This window comes from Lepus europaeus, chromosome X (assembly GCF_033115175.1).
Source record: "Lepus europaeus isolate LE1 chromosome X, mLepTim1.pri, whole genome shotgun sequence".
Lineage (NCBI taxonomy): Eukaryota > Metazoa > Chordata > Mammalia > Lagomorpha > Leporidae > Lepus > Lepus europaeus.
The window spans coordinates 131,876,738-131,895,163 of record NC_084850.1 but is presented as its reverse complement, the minus strand read 5'-3'; the positions used below and the strand labels follow the sequence as shown (position 1 = coordinate 131,895,163).

At 41.5% G+C, this 18,426-nt stretch overlaps 2 protein-coding genes across 3 annotated transcripts in view; one reads left to right on the top strand and one right to left on the bottom strand.

The window, feature by feature from the left end:
• Positions 1 to 7,990, top strand: part of TXLNG (taxilin gamma) — a 60,615-nt gene extending 52,625 nt beyond the window's left edge. Inside the window, exons 8-10 of one of the 2 annotated variants that reach the window (XM_062183882.1) lie at positions 652 to 744; positions 2,650 to 2,745; positions 7,709 to 7,990. In XM_062183882.1, the coding sequence (XP_062039866.1) occupies positions 652 to 744; positions 2,650 to 2,745; positions 7,709 to 7,915 (396 nt within the window). In that variant the 3' untranslated portion in view covers positions 7,916 to 7,990. Of the gene's footprint in view, positions 1 to 651; positions 745 to 2,649; positions 2,746 to 3,468; positions 7,271 to 7,708 lie in introns of those variants that run through there. The other variant, XM_062183881.1, reaches the window with a different exon arrangement.
• Positions 6,968 to 18,426, bottom strand: part of RBBP7 (RB binding protein 7, chromatin remodeling factor) — a 26,896-nt gene continuing 15,437 nt past the window's right edge. Inside the window, exons 6-12 of the mRNA XM_062183883.1 lie at positions 13,572 to 13,732; positions 12,730 to 12,856; positions 12,530 to 12,607; positions 11,898 to 11,974; positions 10,031 to 10,088; positions 7,985 to 8,095; positions 6,968 to 7,057 (exon numbers count right to left, since the gene is read on the bottom strand). Coding sequence (XP_062039867.1) covers positions 6,989 to 7,057; positions 7,985 to 8,095; positions 10,031 to 10,088; positions 11,898 to 11,974; positions 12,530 to 12,607; positions 12,730 to 12,856; positions 13,572 to 13,732 — 681 coding nt within the window. The 3' untranslated portion in view covers positions 6,968 to 6,988. The remainder of the gene's footprint in view (positions 7,058 to 7,984; positions 8,096 to 10,030; positions 10,089 to 11,897; positions 11,975 to 12,529; positions 12,608 to 12,729; positions 12,857 to 13,571; positions 13,733 to 18,426) is intronic.

Genomic DNA, 18,426 nt, shown 5'->3' with positions numbered 1-18,426 from the left:
AGGAACTCCATCCATGTCTACCAAGATGATGGGTAGGCATCCAAATGCTAGGGCTGTGTTCATTTCCTTCCCAGGTACCTTAGCGGGAAGCTCCATGGGAAGCAGAGTAGCTGAGGCTTGGATCTGCACTCTGAGAATGAGATGTGGACATCCCAAGCCGTGGCTTAACCTGCTGTGCTACAGCTCCCACCTCTTAGCTCTTTTTCTCTTTACTCCCACTGAATTCTTTCTCCCCAGCCAAACCAATTCTTTACCTTCTGTTGCATTTTTCTGCCTCTATTAAGCCAAGAGACATCCTTAATGCCAAGCTAAAAACTATGCTGGTGGTATTCTAAATGCATGATCTTTTCCCAAGGACAGTTGTCAGATAAATGTAAGGAGCGGGGTAGTTTATAAATCATTACACGTGTATGGAGCAAATAGCGATACCACATTCCTTAGGCTTTCTTATAGTCGGTGGGATGGAGCTTATCTAAGTTCTAAGGCATTTCTTTGGGTTCTTAGAACTTCCACTATGTCTAATATACAAGGATTGGTGTGGCTGTTTACATTTCCCACAAGTTACTCTTGCTTAACATTATATTCATTTGAATGTTTGGGAATTTGAATTATTTACCTGGATCTCAGAACATTTCATACTTTTTTCTGTAGCTTTCTCTTTATATGGATAAGTTTGAAGAATTCCAGACTACTATGGCAAAAAGCAATGAACTGTTTACAACCTTCAGGCAAGAAATGGAAAAGGTATTTGCATATTTTTAGGAGTTTTTTACATAAAAGGGAATTTATCATATGGGCTGTTTTGAGCATGGAAGAGATTCTGTTGTTAGAGTACTACCTTGAGTTTTTTTGACCGTCCAGTGACAGTATTCAGCCATTTTGCCCTCCATGTACTCCCCAGTAGCTAGTGGTCTCTATGCCCTCAGAATTGTCACAGTGAACTCCTTTGTTAACCATTTGTTACAAATAAAGCCGTGAGTTTTGTTTGTTGTTTAACCCTGGTCCTTTCACAAAATTCAATGTCCTTGGAGATTGAATTATTTAGAGACACCTAAACCCAGAAGAGTAATTATACATTTTGGTGGGTTGAGATATCTGGGTAGATGGATATTGGGATATTGGTGTTTCTGCCCTTTTTAAGTTGTTTTCTCTGAACTTTACTCCTGCTGAATTCTTTCTCCCTCAACCAAACCAATTCTTTGGGTTCTACTTCATTTTCCTGCCTAAATTAAGGGAAGAGACATCCTGGATATCAAACTAAGAACCGAAATATGTAATTATATCCATATATATTCAGTTTTTACTTCCTGCCTTCCCCTTAAAGCAGGATGTTTTTTAAAAAAATGGTATTGGCTTGGAGACAAGTCTAATAGTGCCTGGCACTCTGTGAGCATTCAGTAGGTGTTAGTCACGACTAGTATTAGCTCTTACCTAGTCGTGTGCTCTCTGGGTTAATGTCCCAATTGTTACAGTGTATGACCAGAGACAACCTGTTAACAAGATTTGCCCTTCATAAAACAGTAATTCAGACTTTGCTTGGCATATTTACTTTGCTCAATTACCATGTGCTGAATGGTGCTCAAGTTACTACCTTTGGGTATTTTTAGACCTAGTAGTCTGGAGAATTCCATAGGCAGATTAGTTCTTTCAGTGGAAGTTCCAACTGAGGGGCAACATTAGGCACAGCCAAAGGGTCATTAGCACATGTATGCTTTGGACTGGGAGAGAATTCAAGACCAACCCCCTAGTCTGCTCTCTGGAGAATCTTCTGGGACTGGAACACGTTCCTCTTCAGTGTAGTGGCTAAAGAGATTGTTGTGGCTCAACATGCAATTCAGATATCTCACAAGCTCTTCCCACAGCCCTTTGTCCCATATTGCCTGTGTTAGTTTTGTGGGTGATTACCTAAGGCACAGGGCATGGCCCTGTCTTATCGTTTCTCTGACCAGCACCTGGCTCAGTGCCCTGACTCGGATCAGAGCTGGTGGACAGTTGGCAGTGGGTAAAGGAATATTGAGAATATGCCTGATTGATGGCCACACACGAGAATTTCTAAAAAAATAAAGGAGTTCCTGTAGCATAGACTTATGAATGCGCCCAAGTTTTGGACCCACTTTAGCAAAATCTGAAGTAAAACAGCCTTGTGATTTGTGAGAATGGACCAAAGCATTAGGACTATTTTTATCTTCAGTGGAGGCTTACCTAAATTATGCTTTCAGTTTCAAAACCCCTGTGGTCTTATTAGAGGGCAGGGAGGAGCACCAATTCATAGTCCTCGGTCAGGCTGAAAATCTGTCCTTGCAAGATTTTGAAGAGTGAGCTTCATATAGCTTTTCCATACAGTATGGGGAGAAGAGGTCTTGTCCCCTGCGCCCCTGGTGGTAACACGGTTGCACTTCAGCCTTGCCTTGGGATTTCAGAGTGACGTGGCTGTCGGCTCCCTCCATGTGCTGCTGCCTCTGAAGTTAAGATTCCATTTCTCTCAGGGGAAACCTCAGCTTTGGTTCCACCCTAGCAGCTTCAGAGAGCAGCTCTACTACCGAAGACAGCCGTCAGCTGGTCTAGATGGAGGTGGGGTTGGGGAAGGGACATCAAAACTTTTGTTGAGGAACAGTGGGAAGAAATAAATGTAATTGTGTTGATTCACAGATGACAAAGAAAATTAAAAAACTGGAAAAAGAAACAATAATATGGCGTACCAAGTGGGAAAATAATAACAAAGCACTTCTGCAAATGGCTGAAGAGGTGAGTTAGTTTCCTAAGATGTATTCTTAGTCATGGGGACTCAGGAAGTTGGAGAATGAGGGTAAAGGACACTGTGCTGGGTGAAGACTCTGCGTGGGGTCAGGGTGGGGAGAGCAGCTGAGAAGGGTCTGTGATACTTTACCTGGCAGTTGGGTTAAGTTTAGGTGTAAGTGAAGTTAGAAATCTTCCATCTGCTGGCTTTCTTCAGATGGCCACAAAGGCTGGGGCTGGGCCAGGCCAAAGCAAGGAGCTTCATCTAGGTCTTCCACATGGGTACAGGGGCCCTAGCACTTGAGCCCTCTTCTGCTGCTTTCCCAGGGAGCTGGATTAGAAGCAGAGTGGCTGGGACTTAAACCAGCATGCCAGTATGGAATACCAGCATCCCAAGTGGCAGCTTAACCTGCTATGCCATGATACTGGCCCTGAATTTTAAGAAACATGACTAAGAAAATTCAATTATGTTATCCTGAACAGTGTTTGAGCATGCGCATGTATGCAATGAAGCCAACTATAATGCTAGGCGTCACAAAAAATTGAACATTCAATAGGTATCAGATAGGATGTGGAGCAGCTAGGATTCGAACCGGCGCCCATATCAGATACCAGTGCTGCGGATTTACCTGCTAAGCCATAGTGCTGGCCCAATTTAACTTTTCTTATGTACAAAAACCTGATATGTATTTCATGAGGCTTTGTAAATCTTATCCTTCCCCCTCCCAACAGAAAACTGTCCGTGATAAAGAATACAAGGCCTTTCAAATAAAACTGGAACGATTAGAGAAGTTGTGCAGGGCTCTTCAGACGGAAAGAAATGAGCTCAACGAGAAGGTGGAAGTCCTCAAAGAGCAGGTCTCTGTCAAAGTTCCAGACGGGGAGTTGGCCATGCCTGTGATGCAGCCCTCCAGCGGCCCGGATTCTCCCAGGGAGCTGTATACTTCCTGCAACAGAGCCCTGGGGGTACCCCTGGAGGCTGCACCCGAGGCAGTGAGCGAGCAGAGTGCTGCCCAGGAGCCCCCTTCCTCCGTCTCCGCCCCAGGGGTTGAGTCAGTTGACTAGGAGGAAGTGTGATCACTGTATTGAGAGGTCTATTTTGTGTATAACTTTCTCTGTTAGTAGTAACTATTGGTTTTGTGGTGAAAATTTTCTTACTTTTTCTACCATATCTGTATTTTCTTAGAACTACTGGACTTGTGTGGTACAGGAGGCTGCTTAGCAGTTCTGAATAGATTTAATCTCTTCATTTTCCTCAGCTGTGTTGCACATCCACCTCATGTCCCCCTTCACTGGAATGCATGTGCTCATTGCCTTGTCCTTTCTCTTCCTGCTCCGCATACACGATTATCCTAGTGAGTTTCACTCAAGACAGGGCCAACTATTTCACATTTTATGTGAAAATATTAGACTCAGCCCCCATTAATATTATTCAAAAAAAAGGGAAACTATCAGGATTAGTTTTGCCTAATAGCCATCTGAATGCCAAGTAAAAACTTGTATTGGTTCAAAACCAAGCATAGCATATTTGATTAAGTTTAGCTTTTTGATAATAGGTACATCACTCGAAGAATTGAGATGGCTGTAAGCCTCGAATCCCTGTAAGTTTTGGCAGGATACGTATACAGATGTCACTTGTGAACAAAGTAGTATGTACAGGCAAAGCACTGGACAAACAGGCTGGCTGTGTATGTGACTAAAAATAATTGTCATACTGCTTTGAAGTTAGAATCCATGTGTGGAATTTGCACCACCTGATTCTGTTTGTGGATGGTAGTTTGTTTCGTTCCCATTTGGGTGCATATTCTCCACTTCCCACAGAAAGCTGGTTATTCTGTGAAAGCTGCTATTGATGTGTGCAGTCACTCAGTCTCTTGTTAAAAGTGATGAGGGCATAGTACCTGTAGCTTTCATTAGGCAGAAGTTCTTCTGCCTTCTGGCTACTTGAAAGTTGGTTTCAGTTGTTAAAAGGATCCCACCAGCAAGTACTCAAAGTATTTTAAAAAGGGAATTTTTAATTTTGGATCAGTACTATAGCTACATGAAACTGCTTTCATTTTTAAAACACTGGAGCAAACATGTTTTAAGTTTGGGAAAATCTGACAGAATGTTAAGTGGTCAGGAACTATTATGCCTTCATTGTTTCTCACCACTCTGTTCTAAGCTGTCCACCCCACCCCACCCCCCAGTATTAGCCAAGGTCTCCACACTTGGAATGGGGGAAATTTTGAAATTAAGCACATAACTTTTGAATTAATTCTTTAACTTCCCCCCTTTTTTTTTTAAATATTCAGTGGTGGCTCAGTTATGTTATGCAAATGATTAATCAGGCTACACTATAGACTGTCCCTGGTGTAATCTGCATTGAAATGCTTTGAAATAAAAAAGGTTTTTTTAAATTAGAAGTGATGTTAGCAAATTCCACAGAGCAAAACTATCAAACTGATACTTGTTAAATTGCTTACTGGACTGAATAAACTCTTTGGTCCAGTTAAAAGGGTTTTCTCTTGAGTTTACTTTGTAAAGTCCTGTCACAGTTATGGTCTAAACTGGGTTGGATTAATGGAGAATTGTTCAACAGGTAGGAAATCCAAGTTCCCACCATCAGTAATCAAAGGGCCACACAGTGGGATCAAAGTAGGTTATCTACGCTGGCAAAAGTGAGTTGGAGGTGAAAGCAATGCCCTCTGACAGACTGACTTTTATACTCTCAAACCCACTTCAGCTACTAAATGAAATACTGGACTCACTTCCCTCAAGGGAAATGAAGGTATATATCTGAAATATAATCTACTTTAAAATTAGTACTAATCACACTTTACAAGAACTCTGCTGGATATACAGCTCTTAACATTTTATCAAGCCATTTGTGTAACCCACCACGTTTCTTTGTGGTGCTTGTCCTATGTGGAAGATTGTAAATCTTGGACCTGTTGCATATTTTTAAGGGCTTTATAAAGCAATGTGACTAACAGTACTTGGCCTGATGCTTTTGGCTTGCTACGTATCTTTAGGTAGATGCTTTCATGGTGTTTAAAAGGATATGGATTCTGTCTGGGATGCATTTGGTGTCCTTTCAGAATCCCCTCCCATTACCCTGTGAATAAAAAAAGGGACTCTCTGGGAAGGACACCCTCCTAAAAAAACGATCACCTCACTGGCCCAATGTTGTGGCTTTGTAGCACGCCCTGTATCTACCATATTCTAGAACACTGTAATGCTACTAGGCTGGCCCAGAAAAGTTTTAAATGTTGAATTCACTTAAATTGCATTTGTTGCACCACCATGGGATCTTGATGTGTATTATTTAATAGTGGCAGTAGACTCCAAGGTGTAGCAAAAACTTGGGTCTGGGTTAACAGACCACCTACTTCATCCTCGGACTTGTAGGAGTACATTTCTTGGTCTTAAGACCAGTGTTTTTAGTTATGTATGCAACTGCCTTTATTACACCTGGTTATCACAATTCAACTCTCAGGTGTTGCAGAAAAATCTACCTCTTTCAGACTGTAGATGGAAATAACTGTGAAAAAAAATGATGCAGATTATCTTCTAGTTTGTGCTAAACACACTGCTTTATTTTTACAGCCCACGTCTTTCATGAGGATATGAATTGTTAAGAGGCAGTCTTGTTTTGCTTTTCAAAAACATTTTGTAGAGATTTTTCACTAATGTGAATCTGATTTTATCTACTCAATTCTGTATAGATTAAGTAAATATGTATGATAAATTTAACAGCTTCTGCGTATTCTTTTGTTGTTCATGAGACAACTGTGTAGGAAGTCCATAGGTACCCATTGTCCTTTCTGCTCAAAGATGTGAGCACTCACCCTGACCTTTTAAAAGAATGAAACAAAGTTTATTTTAAAACTTTATTTCTGCAAAGCCAATCAAGAAAGTGTTGGAAGGAAAAAGTGTAAAAGTTATTGTTGCATATTTGGGAACAGCAAGCACTTAGTTTGAGAAAATGAGGACTTAAACAGTTGAACCCAAGGCAGTAGTACCCTGCTACTTAGGATCTTAAAACAATGGTGATGTTCTTTCTTACGCAACATTCTTTTCTTCCCTAACAGCTACAATATGATACAGTACGCAATAGCTCACTTGAAAGTGCTAGAATCAGAGGGTGAAGAACGCCATAAGCCATCCCACTTAACAATTCTTACTATACAATGCCTTTTTGGTGCTTGTTAAGTCAAGCATTCTTTCATGTTACCATTACATTCAACAGAAAACTTCTCATACTTTGGGTTTAAGATCCTTGTCCCTCCAGTTCCGATGTTGTGACTTCTGACTCTTCATCATTGTAAATATTTTCGGCCTGGAGATAACAACCAAATAAAGTCACAGGTAAAACTCTTCCACAATGTCTTTACAAAATCACCAACAAAATTTAGTTCACTGATCAATGTATTTCAGTGTTGGAAATTAAAAATGTGTCCATGTTTAAGATATTGTAGTCTGCAATATGTAATTCCGCTTACATACCTAGCCATCTTGTGATCACTGTTCATTAAAGTGTTTTCCGGCCAGCGCCACGGCTCACTTGGCTAATCCTCCGCCTGCGGCGCCAGCACACCGGGTTCTAGTCCCAGTTGGGGCACTGGATTCTGTCTTGGTCGCTCCTCTTCCAGTCCAGCTCTCTGCTGTAGCCCAGGAAGGCAGTGGAGGATGGCCCAAGTCCTTGGGCCCTGCACCCGCATGGGAGACCAGGAGGAAGCACCTGGCTCCTGGCTTCTGATCGGCGCGATGCGCCGGCCATAGTGGCCATTTGGGGAGTGAACCAACGGAAAAAAGGAAGACCTTTCTGTCTAAATCTGCCTGTCAAAAAAAAGTTTTCCAAAAGTCCTTCAAGCATCATTTAGAGGGAGCTATAGCCATGTTATTTATGAAAGACTTGGTCAAGTGCTCAAAGAACTCAGCATGACTTGAACATCTTGATGTTTCCCTTTTGTCTCCACACCTATGACAGAGCACAGGTATCAAGCCAGCCTTGGATGAAGAGCACAACAATCACAGCAGGTGCTGCATCTGCAACCAGTGTGTTCATATACAGACATTACAGAAATTACAGAAACAGGTGCTACAAACCGCAGATAAAGAAAGCACCAGTATCGAACTAAAGATTGTGCTAATATGGAAAATATTCTTTTGCAATGTTTCAACACTGGTTTTGTAGAATGTGCATCTTTTATATCACTAGCAAATCTCCTTTATGAGACAGTTGTGAAAAAGCATTTCAGCTCACCATTTGCCATATCTGCATGATGTTATCCTCAGACACGGAGCAGATGACCCAAGGCTCATTGGGGTTCCAACTAAAATCTGAGATCTTGGCAGTGTGTCCTCCATGAATAAACTGTTAATAAGAACAAAAAAAGGGTCCTGGTTTCATGTCATCGCCTATTATTCCAAATAGCTAAAAATTTTAGTTTTGAGAGCATCATTTTTTGGAGGTGGGGAGAACAACTCTGTCACCAAATTGAGAGGGAAGGCAGCAACAGGCTCAGTCTGTCCCACACTAGGCCCAAGGAGTCTCCTGGGTCTCTACCTTTACTAAAAGAAATGCAGACCACATACCCTCTCCTAGTCTTGCCAAAGGTACATGGTCCCAAGTTGAGAAAAAACCTCAAACCCTGGGGCTGTAAAAGCCTATCTCCAGGGTTTCCCATGGAGGCCTAAGCAGAGCGCTTTGCTGAAGGGGCAGAGTCTGCTTTCCCACAGGAGAACCTCACAGGAAGGCCCTGTGTCTTATCTTTGCATTAAGATTCAGAGCAACAGCTCTTGTCAAGCACAATACAAAAGGCACACTTTCTGACAAAGTCTGCTTTGACTGCTTAGACAATAAGGTCTCTGTCAATTAGGCTACATACGATGTAACTATTTTAGCTAGTATTCTGTCAGTTTACAAGGTACAACAGTTTCTCAAAACACTTATGGGGTATACAAGTAAAAATATTTTTAGGCCACTGGCTCGAAATATGGGTCACCAGAGCAAGACACTGTCATATTGACATCATGGTATACAGTTTACTAAAATGTCCCCTGATTTTTTGTGTGTCTGTGTGTTTGTGTGCGAAAAGAACAAACTCCTAGAGGATTTTCAAGGACCTCCAGGAAACGGTTGCAAAGCCATGATATACAAAGTAATAAACCTTGCCGTCTCTGTGCTATTAAAAAAAAAAGCTGGAAACCTTGAAAACATCACTCTAAGTTAAAGAATCAGTCACAAGGAATGCATATTTTATGAGTCCATTATATGAAATGCCTACAATAGCCCAATCTTAGAGCCAAAGACAGATGGTACCTGGGAGCCATGGAAAGATCAGGAGGTGAGTATTAGGCAGTTTCCCTTTGAAGGGACAAAAATGTTCTAGAATTGACTTGTGAAAATGGTTGTACAAGTCTGAATATACTAAAAACCACTGAACTGTATAAATAAGTGAATTGTATGGTATGTGAATTATAACTCAAAGCTGTCACTAAAATAAGTGAAAATAGCAGGACAAAAGTAGCTGGGAGCAATGCCTTTCCTAGAAAATACTTAAAAACTATGAAGCACTGCTTCACAAAACAGATTCTTTGGAATACGTTGCCCAATACAGAATAAAGCCCTTGTATGTTGTCGTCTGGCTAGTGCCACGGTTTACTGAGAAGTACACCCGGAGCTGCTACAGCATGGTAACTAGCTGCCTTAAAAGGACACACAAGGTAGGACCTACTGAGCACTTTCTGTGCAGTTTACTCTCAAGGGCCTTCTTTACCTTTAAAAACTCATGGGGAAAGCAAAAATGTACTAAAAATTAGTGCAGGTATAAGAGCTAAATAAAACATACGTTACAGAGTGATGAGTGAGTCTCAGCCAAATGGCTGGAGTAGACAAAGCAAGGAGAAAGACCCATTGCCGAGTCTGGCTCTGCTTCATAGATAAGCAAACTGAAAAATCAGGTCATTCAGAATTTTCTATACTGTTAGAAAGTGCTAAGTATGGCTAACTGAATAGCAGTGATACCCCACTGCAAACAAATATAGTTGAAATGGGTGAGGAATTGCTACATACTGTTTTCCAGGAGCTAAAACTACTCTCAGTAAAACATTCATAAAAAACCTACTGGGCTCCATTTACTATTTTCAAAGAATGTCAAAGCTTAATTACAGTAACCTCCAGACTTCCATTTTGAAATCTGCAACAGCTAGAATTTGAAGTGCTGACTCATTCTCAAGATAAATGGATCAATGACAAGTAATTGAACCTGCACATGACATTTCATTTTTTAAGAACGCCAATGTGTACCAGGAGTTCCGGAGGCCCATCTTCTGCATCTTCTGCTGATTGTTCTTCTCCAATTTTACTATTGAGAAAAAACATAATGCTTTTATTACCTCAAATTCTTATAGCATGAATGTACACTAAACCATCATTAGTCCAGAAAGCTGTCACACATACCCCCCCCATTTCACTATAGTACAATCATCAGGATTTTAAATTATTCGGTAGATTTATTGGAAGTTTATTTTATGGAAATGAGTTAGGGCTATTCATAACTGAAGTTGTAAAGTGGGGAATTATTGTCAGTAACAAACTCAAGATTCCTGAAATTTAACTATGCCGTTAGAACAAGTAGGGGTGAGTGGTTGTGGGGGTTAAGCTGCCACTTGGAATGACTGCATCCCATACTAGAGTGTCTTACTCACTCCAGTGCCTTGCTAATGCCTGGGGGACCCAGGTAGATGGGATTCCTGCCCACCGTGTGGGCAACTCAGATGGAGCTCCTGGCTTTGGGCTGGCCCAGCCCTGAGTGTTGCAGGCATTTGGGGAGTCAACCAGCAGACAGAAGATCTCTGTCAATTGGCCTTACAAATAATCAATCTTAAGTGGGGGTGGGTAGTATGAGCCCAGTATGTACCTGCCTTCCCAGGTACATCAGCAGGAAGTAGGATTGGAAGAAAGCAGCAGCTTAATCCACTGCATCAGAATGCTGGCCCCTCAGCCCTATATTTTATGTACCTCAAAGACAGACTGTGCTATTGATAACTGCTTTAAAAAAAAAAACAGCCAAGACACACAACCTTCCAAGCAAGATTTTTTTCCCCTTCCCATAAAACCAAACCAATCAAGGAAAGCCAAAATGTGGGATTGCTAGGTAATTATGTCCCTCAACCTCCTGTCAGAAACACAGTTGCTAACACCATTTCGAACTTGAATTTTATCTAATGTAATCTTAAGTTATGAATGAATTATAAGAGGTCACCTATAATACCCAAATACTAGCACCTTTAGGGGCATTTCAGTTGCCATGGCACCAGACTTCCAAACTTTGTATGAGTGGCTGCACCACTCATACAACCTCAACAGCTTTTAACTGTATGACTAAAACTCTTTTCAACTAAAATAGAACACACTGAAAATATCTGCTTAAGATTTTCTCCAAGCATCTCTAATGGCATACGTTGGTTTCTGAGAACCCTGATGTTTTACAAGTTTGACATACAAGTCTGTCATTCTGCAGTGTCTCTAAACAAATCTGAAACTTTTAGAAAGGAGACTCTGAAGTCAAGGAACTTGAATTAAGGGGCAGGCATTTGGCCTAGTGGTAAAGATTCCTCTGTTCTACATTAGAGAAACTGGGTTTGATCCCCTGGCTCCTGATTCCAGCTTTCTGATAATGTGGACCCTGGAAGACAGCAATGATAGCTTGAGTGACAGGGCTCCTGCCACCCCCATGGGGCACTGTGTTCATTTGGGGCGTGAAGCAGCAATAGGTCAGCTTTATGCATCTCTCTCAAATAATAAAATTAAAAAGTCTGAGAAAGAACAGTTCTGCTAGTATTCTAGAGGAACCAATGAGACATGAATGGTTACCATCTTTATCCCTTTCTGTAGCCTTTTATTTTTTTAAAGAATACAATCATTTGGATGGAAACACACAAACACATAACTTCTAGGCTATCAGCAGGCAAACAATACTCAAATCACAGAAGTTTATTTTATGGTCCATTTACCAATTCACTTCCATTTTAAGGAACAAAGACTCAGTTACGTTAGTATTAGGTTTACTGAAGTAGGATTAGCAAATTGTTTTTCTAGTTTATGAACTACTATGTAATCTCGCCATTACCATATTTATGTAGCAGTACTCTGTCACCAGATTCTAAATTACCTTAAATCCCATACATTCAGGCGGCGATCAGTACCACTTGAAGCCAGAATAGTTTCATTATGTGGAGACCAGTGGACCTAGAAATAAAGGTTTTTAAAGTAAATGTTGTAAAGGTAAAGAATTATCTGCTTCCCTGCTTATGCCTACTGTCCCAAGTTATCTTCTCCATCTTGCACTCTGTATCTTGTTTTTGGGCCAAAGGCCTTACACCCTTTAAGGGCCCCCAGGAAGGTCACACACCCCAGTAAGAAGGAACTGAGCTAGGCAGTCCCAACGAACTTATTCAGTGTCATAATCACCATCCCAGATACTTTAAAAATTTTCTATCAGGTATACATCTTAAACCTATGTCGATCTCTATGTTAAACCATGCCCAAGATTTTTTTTTAACCAGTGGACCTGCTCCAGTGGTATATCTGAACTGAAGATTCTTTGGATTTCACTTAAACTGATTATGTTTTAAGAAACTTTCTGTTCTAGTTCTGAATTAAGAGCCTCTCCAAAAGCTGCAAGTTATTTCTTACTAATTTACTTATGCAGAAGAGAAGCTAATTTTTAATACAACATCCCATGTATGCCTTATAAGAGAAAAAAAAAGCCTGACATACAGACAACAGAAAACTGTCATGTACCTGGAAAATTTCATCCTTATGAGATTCGAAGGTATGAAGTTTTAATTTCAAGTTACGCAGATCCCATAAAGCTACAGTCTGAAGTGACAAATGAAAATGAATTCATTTCTGCATTTTACAAAAGAATTTCAGAGTATCTGATTAAAGCACAGTAAACAAACTGGGTTTTGTGAACACCAAATACACAGAAACTTTGAAACCTTATCCGCAGAGCCAGTTGCTAGAATGAACTCGCTGTAGGGATTGAACGAGAGGCAGTTGACCTCGGCGGTATGTGCATCCACCAAGTGACTCGGCTTGGAGGTGGTATTGGACCTGGTATCCCATCTAAAACACAAAGGAATAAGCACACAGCACTAAGGAGCATACCGAGTCTCCCAAACCTCTTGCACAGTCATGTTGGGACCATGTCAACACAATTTGCTGGTAAGCTCTGCTATTCCTGTTCCTTCATCAACATACCAATCACGCATCAAGTTGGCAATTCAGACTTCGATGATCAAGTGACACAATCTAAACCTACAGAGAACTAGGATTATTTCTGGTTTCTCTGTAGATCCTGTCTCAAATCACCAACTATCTAAAGCATACACAAAATATAGATTATACAGACAACAGTATAACAGTCATACCTAATTAGCCTTGTCAAATGTCACTATTTTCCCAATAGTTTTCTCAGATATTAGTTTCTTTATGAGATAGGAGACAGAAATGTATAGGTGGTTGGATGCAGCAGCTCTGTAACCACACCTACTGGAATCCTCCTCCTCCTCCCGGATCTCCAGTGGAAGTCACTGTGGATCCTAACTTTGCTCTTTATCAAGTGTGTACCTTTGTACTTGTATAACTGTTTTTTTCTCTCCTTTTAAAACAAAAATATCTGTATAGCACAGTAACTCTTTTGTAAAAAGACCATTACATATGTGAGGTTTATTATGTCAAGTGTACCTCACCTAAAGCCAGAACCTAATTTTAAAGAAATAACCAGTCACTGATGGTCACTCAAATCACCCATCCAACAAGGCTGAACTTGCCACCTTACATCATAAGTTTCTGATCATCAGCAACAGATCCAAACAACGACTCATGGAGCAGGTGCCAGGCCACATCCTCCACAACAGCCGAGTGGCCAGTAAAGATTGCTTTAGCATCCACAATTTTGCCTTCCTTTGGTCCTGCATTTATATCCCACAGACAGACAGTCTGAGGAAGAAGGGGGAACATAAGAAAAGATATGAGAAACTGAATTTAAATGCTAACATCGTATTGAAAACACCTTTGTTAAAAACAATTATTATACTCGTACATTCAAATATCCAGAACTGATCCAAATGACATCATCAAGAGCTTGATATCTATACAACAGAAATGCACATCCTAAAAATTTGCAGTGGGTTGAGAAGACTGGGAATTAAAACTAAAATATTCCTCTGAAAAAGCAGAAGCCTTCTCATTTCATAGCAGAAACTACCACAGATATGAGAAGTCAAAGCTTGGAGCCTACCTACAGGCAATTCCCACAGCGGGTTCCTCCAAATGTCAGAAGAGCCCAAGAGGCCACAGGGCCTTCCTCAGCCCTCAAATACCTCAGCAACACATAAGTCACAAGGCTTCTGACCTGGCTCTTATCTTGATATCACATCACAGAAGTAAAGCCCTGAAGTTTTCATGGAAAAATATTACAAGATATAAGGCAATGTTTCTCATTCCCTGGTATAAAAATAAGAATACCATTACAGTATATCAGCACTAATTATAGTTAAATGACACTGGGCTTCATCTCTTCTAAATCACTTCCTTATACAAAGGGGTTTCTGTAACAAAGCCATTTCCCAAGTATCAAAACTGTCTTTACACAATAAATGTTTCTACTCCCCACATCTCAGAAGGACCCCAAGAAGATTAGCACAATGTCTGGCAAGTGGGGAGTCCTTGGTAAACGCCACCTAGTATTACTAGGAATTCCCAGATTAGACTTCTCAAAAGGTCCTCATAGTTAGGTTACTGAGTACAGCCCACCTTCTCTATTCTGGAAAGAGGGAAGCAGAGAAAAGTTTCCTTTCAGAAAACCAATGCAGATCCTTGTTTCTACAGTCTCCAGAGTAGTCAAGCTACAAGAAAGCTAACAAGCTACCATGGTTTCCTCCTGCCCCAGCCTTTCAATAGTAAACAGCAAGAGGAGAACCTATTCTGATGATGGAGGTGTGTGTGTGGGGGGCAGCAGCACTTACTTTCTCGGATAGCAACAGTGATGCTCTCGTAAATATGGCTTCTCCTCTCTCGTGGCAGTTTTCTAGTCTCATATCTATCACAGCAAGTCTGTGGGCTACCCTACGCAACACCCTTCCTTTGTTGAAATCAGAGTTGGTTTTGGTTGCTTGTAACCAAATAATCTAGACTGAGGCAATCACCTACATCCAAAATTTAAAAGACCTCCACAGAAACTGTGACCAACCGAAGTATGCAGAGGTATGGCACATGGTAAGCTCTGTTCGAGGCATCTGGGATACACTTAGAAGGCAAGGAACCTGCTATCGTGAAACGGACATGAATTGCTAACCAAGGCCAAGTTACATGAGCTTTGTTAGAATTTTTTTAGAAAAATAATTTTGGGAACAGCTTACCCAACTGCACTAAATGCCAGCCCCTACGTGAGTTTTCAAAAGCTTCAGTCTATTCTCAAATGAAACCTTACCAACTGCTTTTTGCTTGTAGTTAGAGAATCCATGGAAGAAAGTATTAGTTTGTTAGTGGAAGAATGGTACAAACAACTGACTTATAATAAATTAACCCCAATCAAGCTGGAATCAGGAGCTTCAGACAGGTATTGAACTGCTGCTGCTGCCTGCAGCACTGCACCCAACAAATACGCAGGTTTGTGCCCAGATTGCTCTACTTCCAATCCAGCTCCCTGCCAATGTGCCTGGGAAAGCAATGGAATATGGCCGCAGTACATGGGCCCCTGGCACCCATGTAGCAGACCTGGAAGAAGCTCCTGGTTCTGGCCTGACCCAGCCCCTGGATGTTGCAGCCATCTGGGGTAGGTGAACTAGTGGATGGAAGAGCTTGCTCTCTGTCTTTCCTCCTCTCTGTTAACTCTTTCAAATAAATACATAAATCTTTAAAAAAAATACTGGATACTCACATGTAAAAGAATTATATTGGATCCCCTATTTTACACCATAAATAAAAATAAATAGGGGCCAGCGCTGCTGTGGCGCAATGGGTAAAGCTGATGCCTAAAGTGCTGGCATCTCATATGGGCACTGGTTTTAGTCCTGGCTGCTCCATTTCTGATCCAGCTCTCCGCTATATGGCCTGGGAAAGCAGTAGAAGATGGCCCAAGTCCTTGGGCCTCTGCACCAGTGTGGGAGACCTAGAGGAGGCTCCTGGCTCCTGATCGGTGCAGTTCTGGCCCTTGTGGCCCATTGGGGAGTGAGCCAGAGGATTTAAGATCTCTCTCTGCCTCTCAAGCAAGTAAATCTTTAATGAATCTTAACAAATCTTAAAAATAAATAAATGAAATAAATGACTTGAATGAGGGGATAGCCCTGTGGTGTGGCAGGTTAGGCTCATGCCTACAATGCCAGCATCCCATGTGGGCACTGGGTTGAGTCCCAGCTGCTCCACTTCTGATCCAACTTCCTGCTATTGCACCTGGGAAAGCAGCAGAGGATGGCCCAAGTGCTTGGACCTCTGTACCCACGTTGAAGATCCAGATGAATCTCTTGGCTTCAGCCTGGCCCTGCGCTGGCCACTGCAGCCATGTGGGGAATAAACTAGCACGTGGAAAACTTCCCTGTCTCTCTCTGTGACTTGTGCGCTTGAAATAATAAAGAATTAAATGTAGGAATTAAAACTGTAACCCTTAGAAGCCAATATAGATGTAAATTTTTGTGATGCTGAATTAATATACTGGTTTCTTAAATATGGTGCCGAAAGAACAAGAGACAAACTTAATAAAAAAATTTTGTGCAAAGGACACCATCAGGGAAGCCAAAAGAGAGGCAGTTGTTCGGCCGAACGCTTCAGACACCAGTTAGGATGCCTGTGTGCCATATCAAATTGCTTAGGTTCAATTCCTGGCTATGGCTCCTTACTTCAGCCTCCTGTCTGGGAGGCAGTGGTGATGGCTCAAGCAGTTGGGTGCCTACCACCCACATGGGTTATCCAGAGGGTGTTCTTGGCTTCAGCCTTGCCCAGACCTGGTTATTGCATGTATCTAGGGAGTGAATCAGCAGGTGGAAGCCCTCTTTTTCTGTTGCTCTTTCATACACACAAAAATAAACTAAAATTCAAAAAGTTTATGGAAATGGAATTAAAGGCAAATTTACATTGGTGCAAAAAATCTTGAAATCTATGCATGGTTCTTTCATAGTATGCATTTTCCAGGAGTTTTTTTTTTTTAAAGATTTATTTATTTGAAAGAGTAACAGAGAGGCAGAGGAGAGATAGGTCTTCCATCCTCTGGTTCACTCCAGTTGCTGCAACAGCTGGAGCTGCACCAATTCGAATCCAGGAGCCTCTTCTGGGTCTCCCATGTGGGTGCAGGGGCTCAGGGACTTGGGCCATCTTCCACTGCTTTCCCAGCCCATAGCAGAGATCTGGATTGAAGTGGAGCAGCTGGGACTCAAACTGGCACCTGCTAGGCTACAGTGCTGGCCCCTCCACTTCCGATCCACCTCGCTGCTATGCCCTGGGAAAGCAGTGGAAGATGGCCCAAGTCCCTGAGCCCCTGCACCCACATGGGAGACCCAAAAGAAGCTTCTGGCTCATGGCTTCAAATTGGCCCAGGTCTAACCACTGCAGCCATTTATGGAGTGAACCGGCAGATGGAAGACCTCTCCTTCTCTCTGTAACTGCCTTTCAAATAAATAAATAAATCTTAAAAAAAAATAAAGACCTCTTGTGTTTAGAGTACATGAAGAACTTTTACAACACAATGATAAAAAGACTGAGGTTTGGGGGCATGGGTTTTGGCATAGTAGCTAAGTCATTGTGTGGGATGTTTGCTTCCCACAGAGTGCCTGGTTCATGTCTTGTCTACTCCACTTCAGATCCAGCTTCTTGCTAATGCGCACCCTCAGAGGCAGCAGTAATGGCTCAAGTACTTGGGTCCCTGCCACCCACATGTGCTCCTGGCTTTGCCTGGCTCAGCCCCAGCTGTTGTGGGCATTTTGGGTGGTAAACCAGTGGATTGGCGATCTGTCTCTGCCTTTCAAGGAAGAAAAATAAAAAAACCAAAAATTCTACATAGACAAAGGATTTGAAAATATATTTTCTCCAAAGGAAATCTATAAATGGTCAATAAGCACAAGAAATGTTCATCACTAGTCTTCACAAAATGCAGATCAAAATCACAACAATCCTATTCCACATCCACTAGGGCAGCCATAATCAAAAAGATAGCAAGTGCTCTGGCTAGGATGTGGAAAAATTTCAACATTTATGTTGCTGGTGGGAATGTAAAATGGGTAGCACTTCTCAATACAGTTTGGCAGGTCTTCAAACAGTCAAACCCTATTTATTAACATATGAGCCAGCAATTCCTCTGCCAGGTAATTATCCAAGAAAAATGAAAACATACCTCTGCACAAAATCTTGAACATAAAAGCACATTAATTCAAAATAGCCAAAAAAGTAGAAACAACCCAAATGCCCAACTGGTAAGTGGAAAAAACAAATCGTAGTATAGTCCATACAATGATACATTAAAAGAAATGAAGTACATGTTACTTGAAAACATTACCCTAAGTAAAAGAAACCAGACACAAAAGACCACATATATAACATGATTTACATTTATATGAAATACCGAGAACACACAACTCTATAGACAGAATATAAATTAGTGGTTACTAGAAGCTAGGGGAAGGAGAGTGGGGAGTGACAGTTAT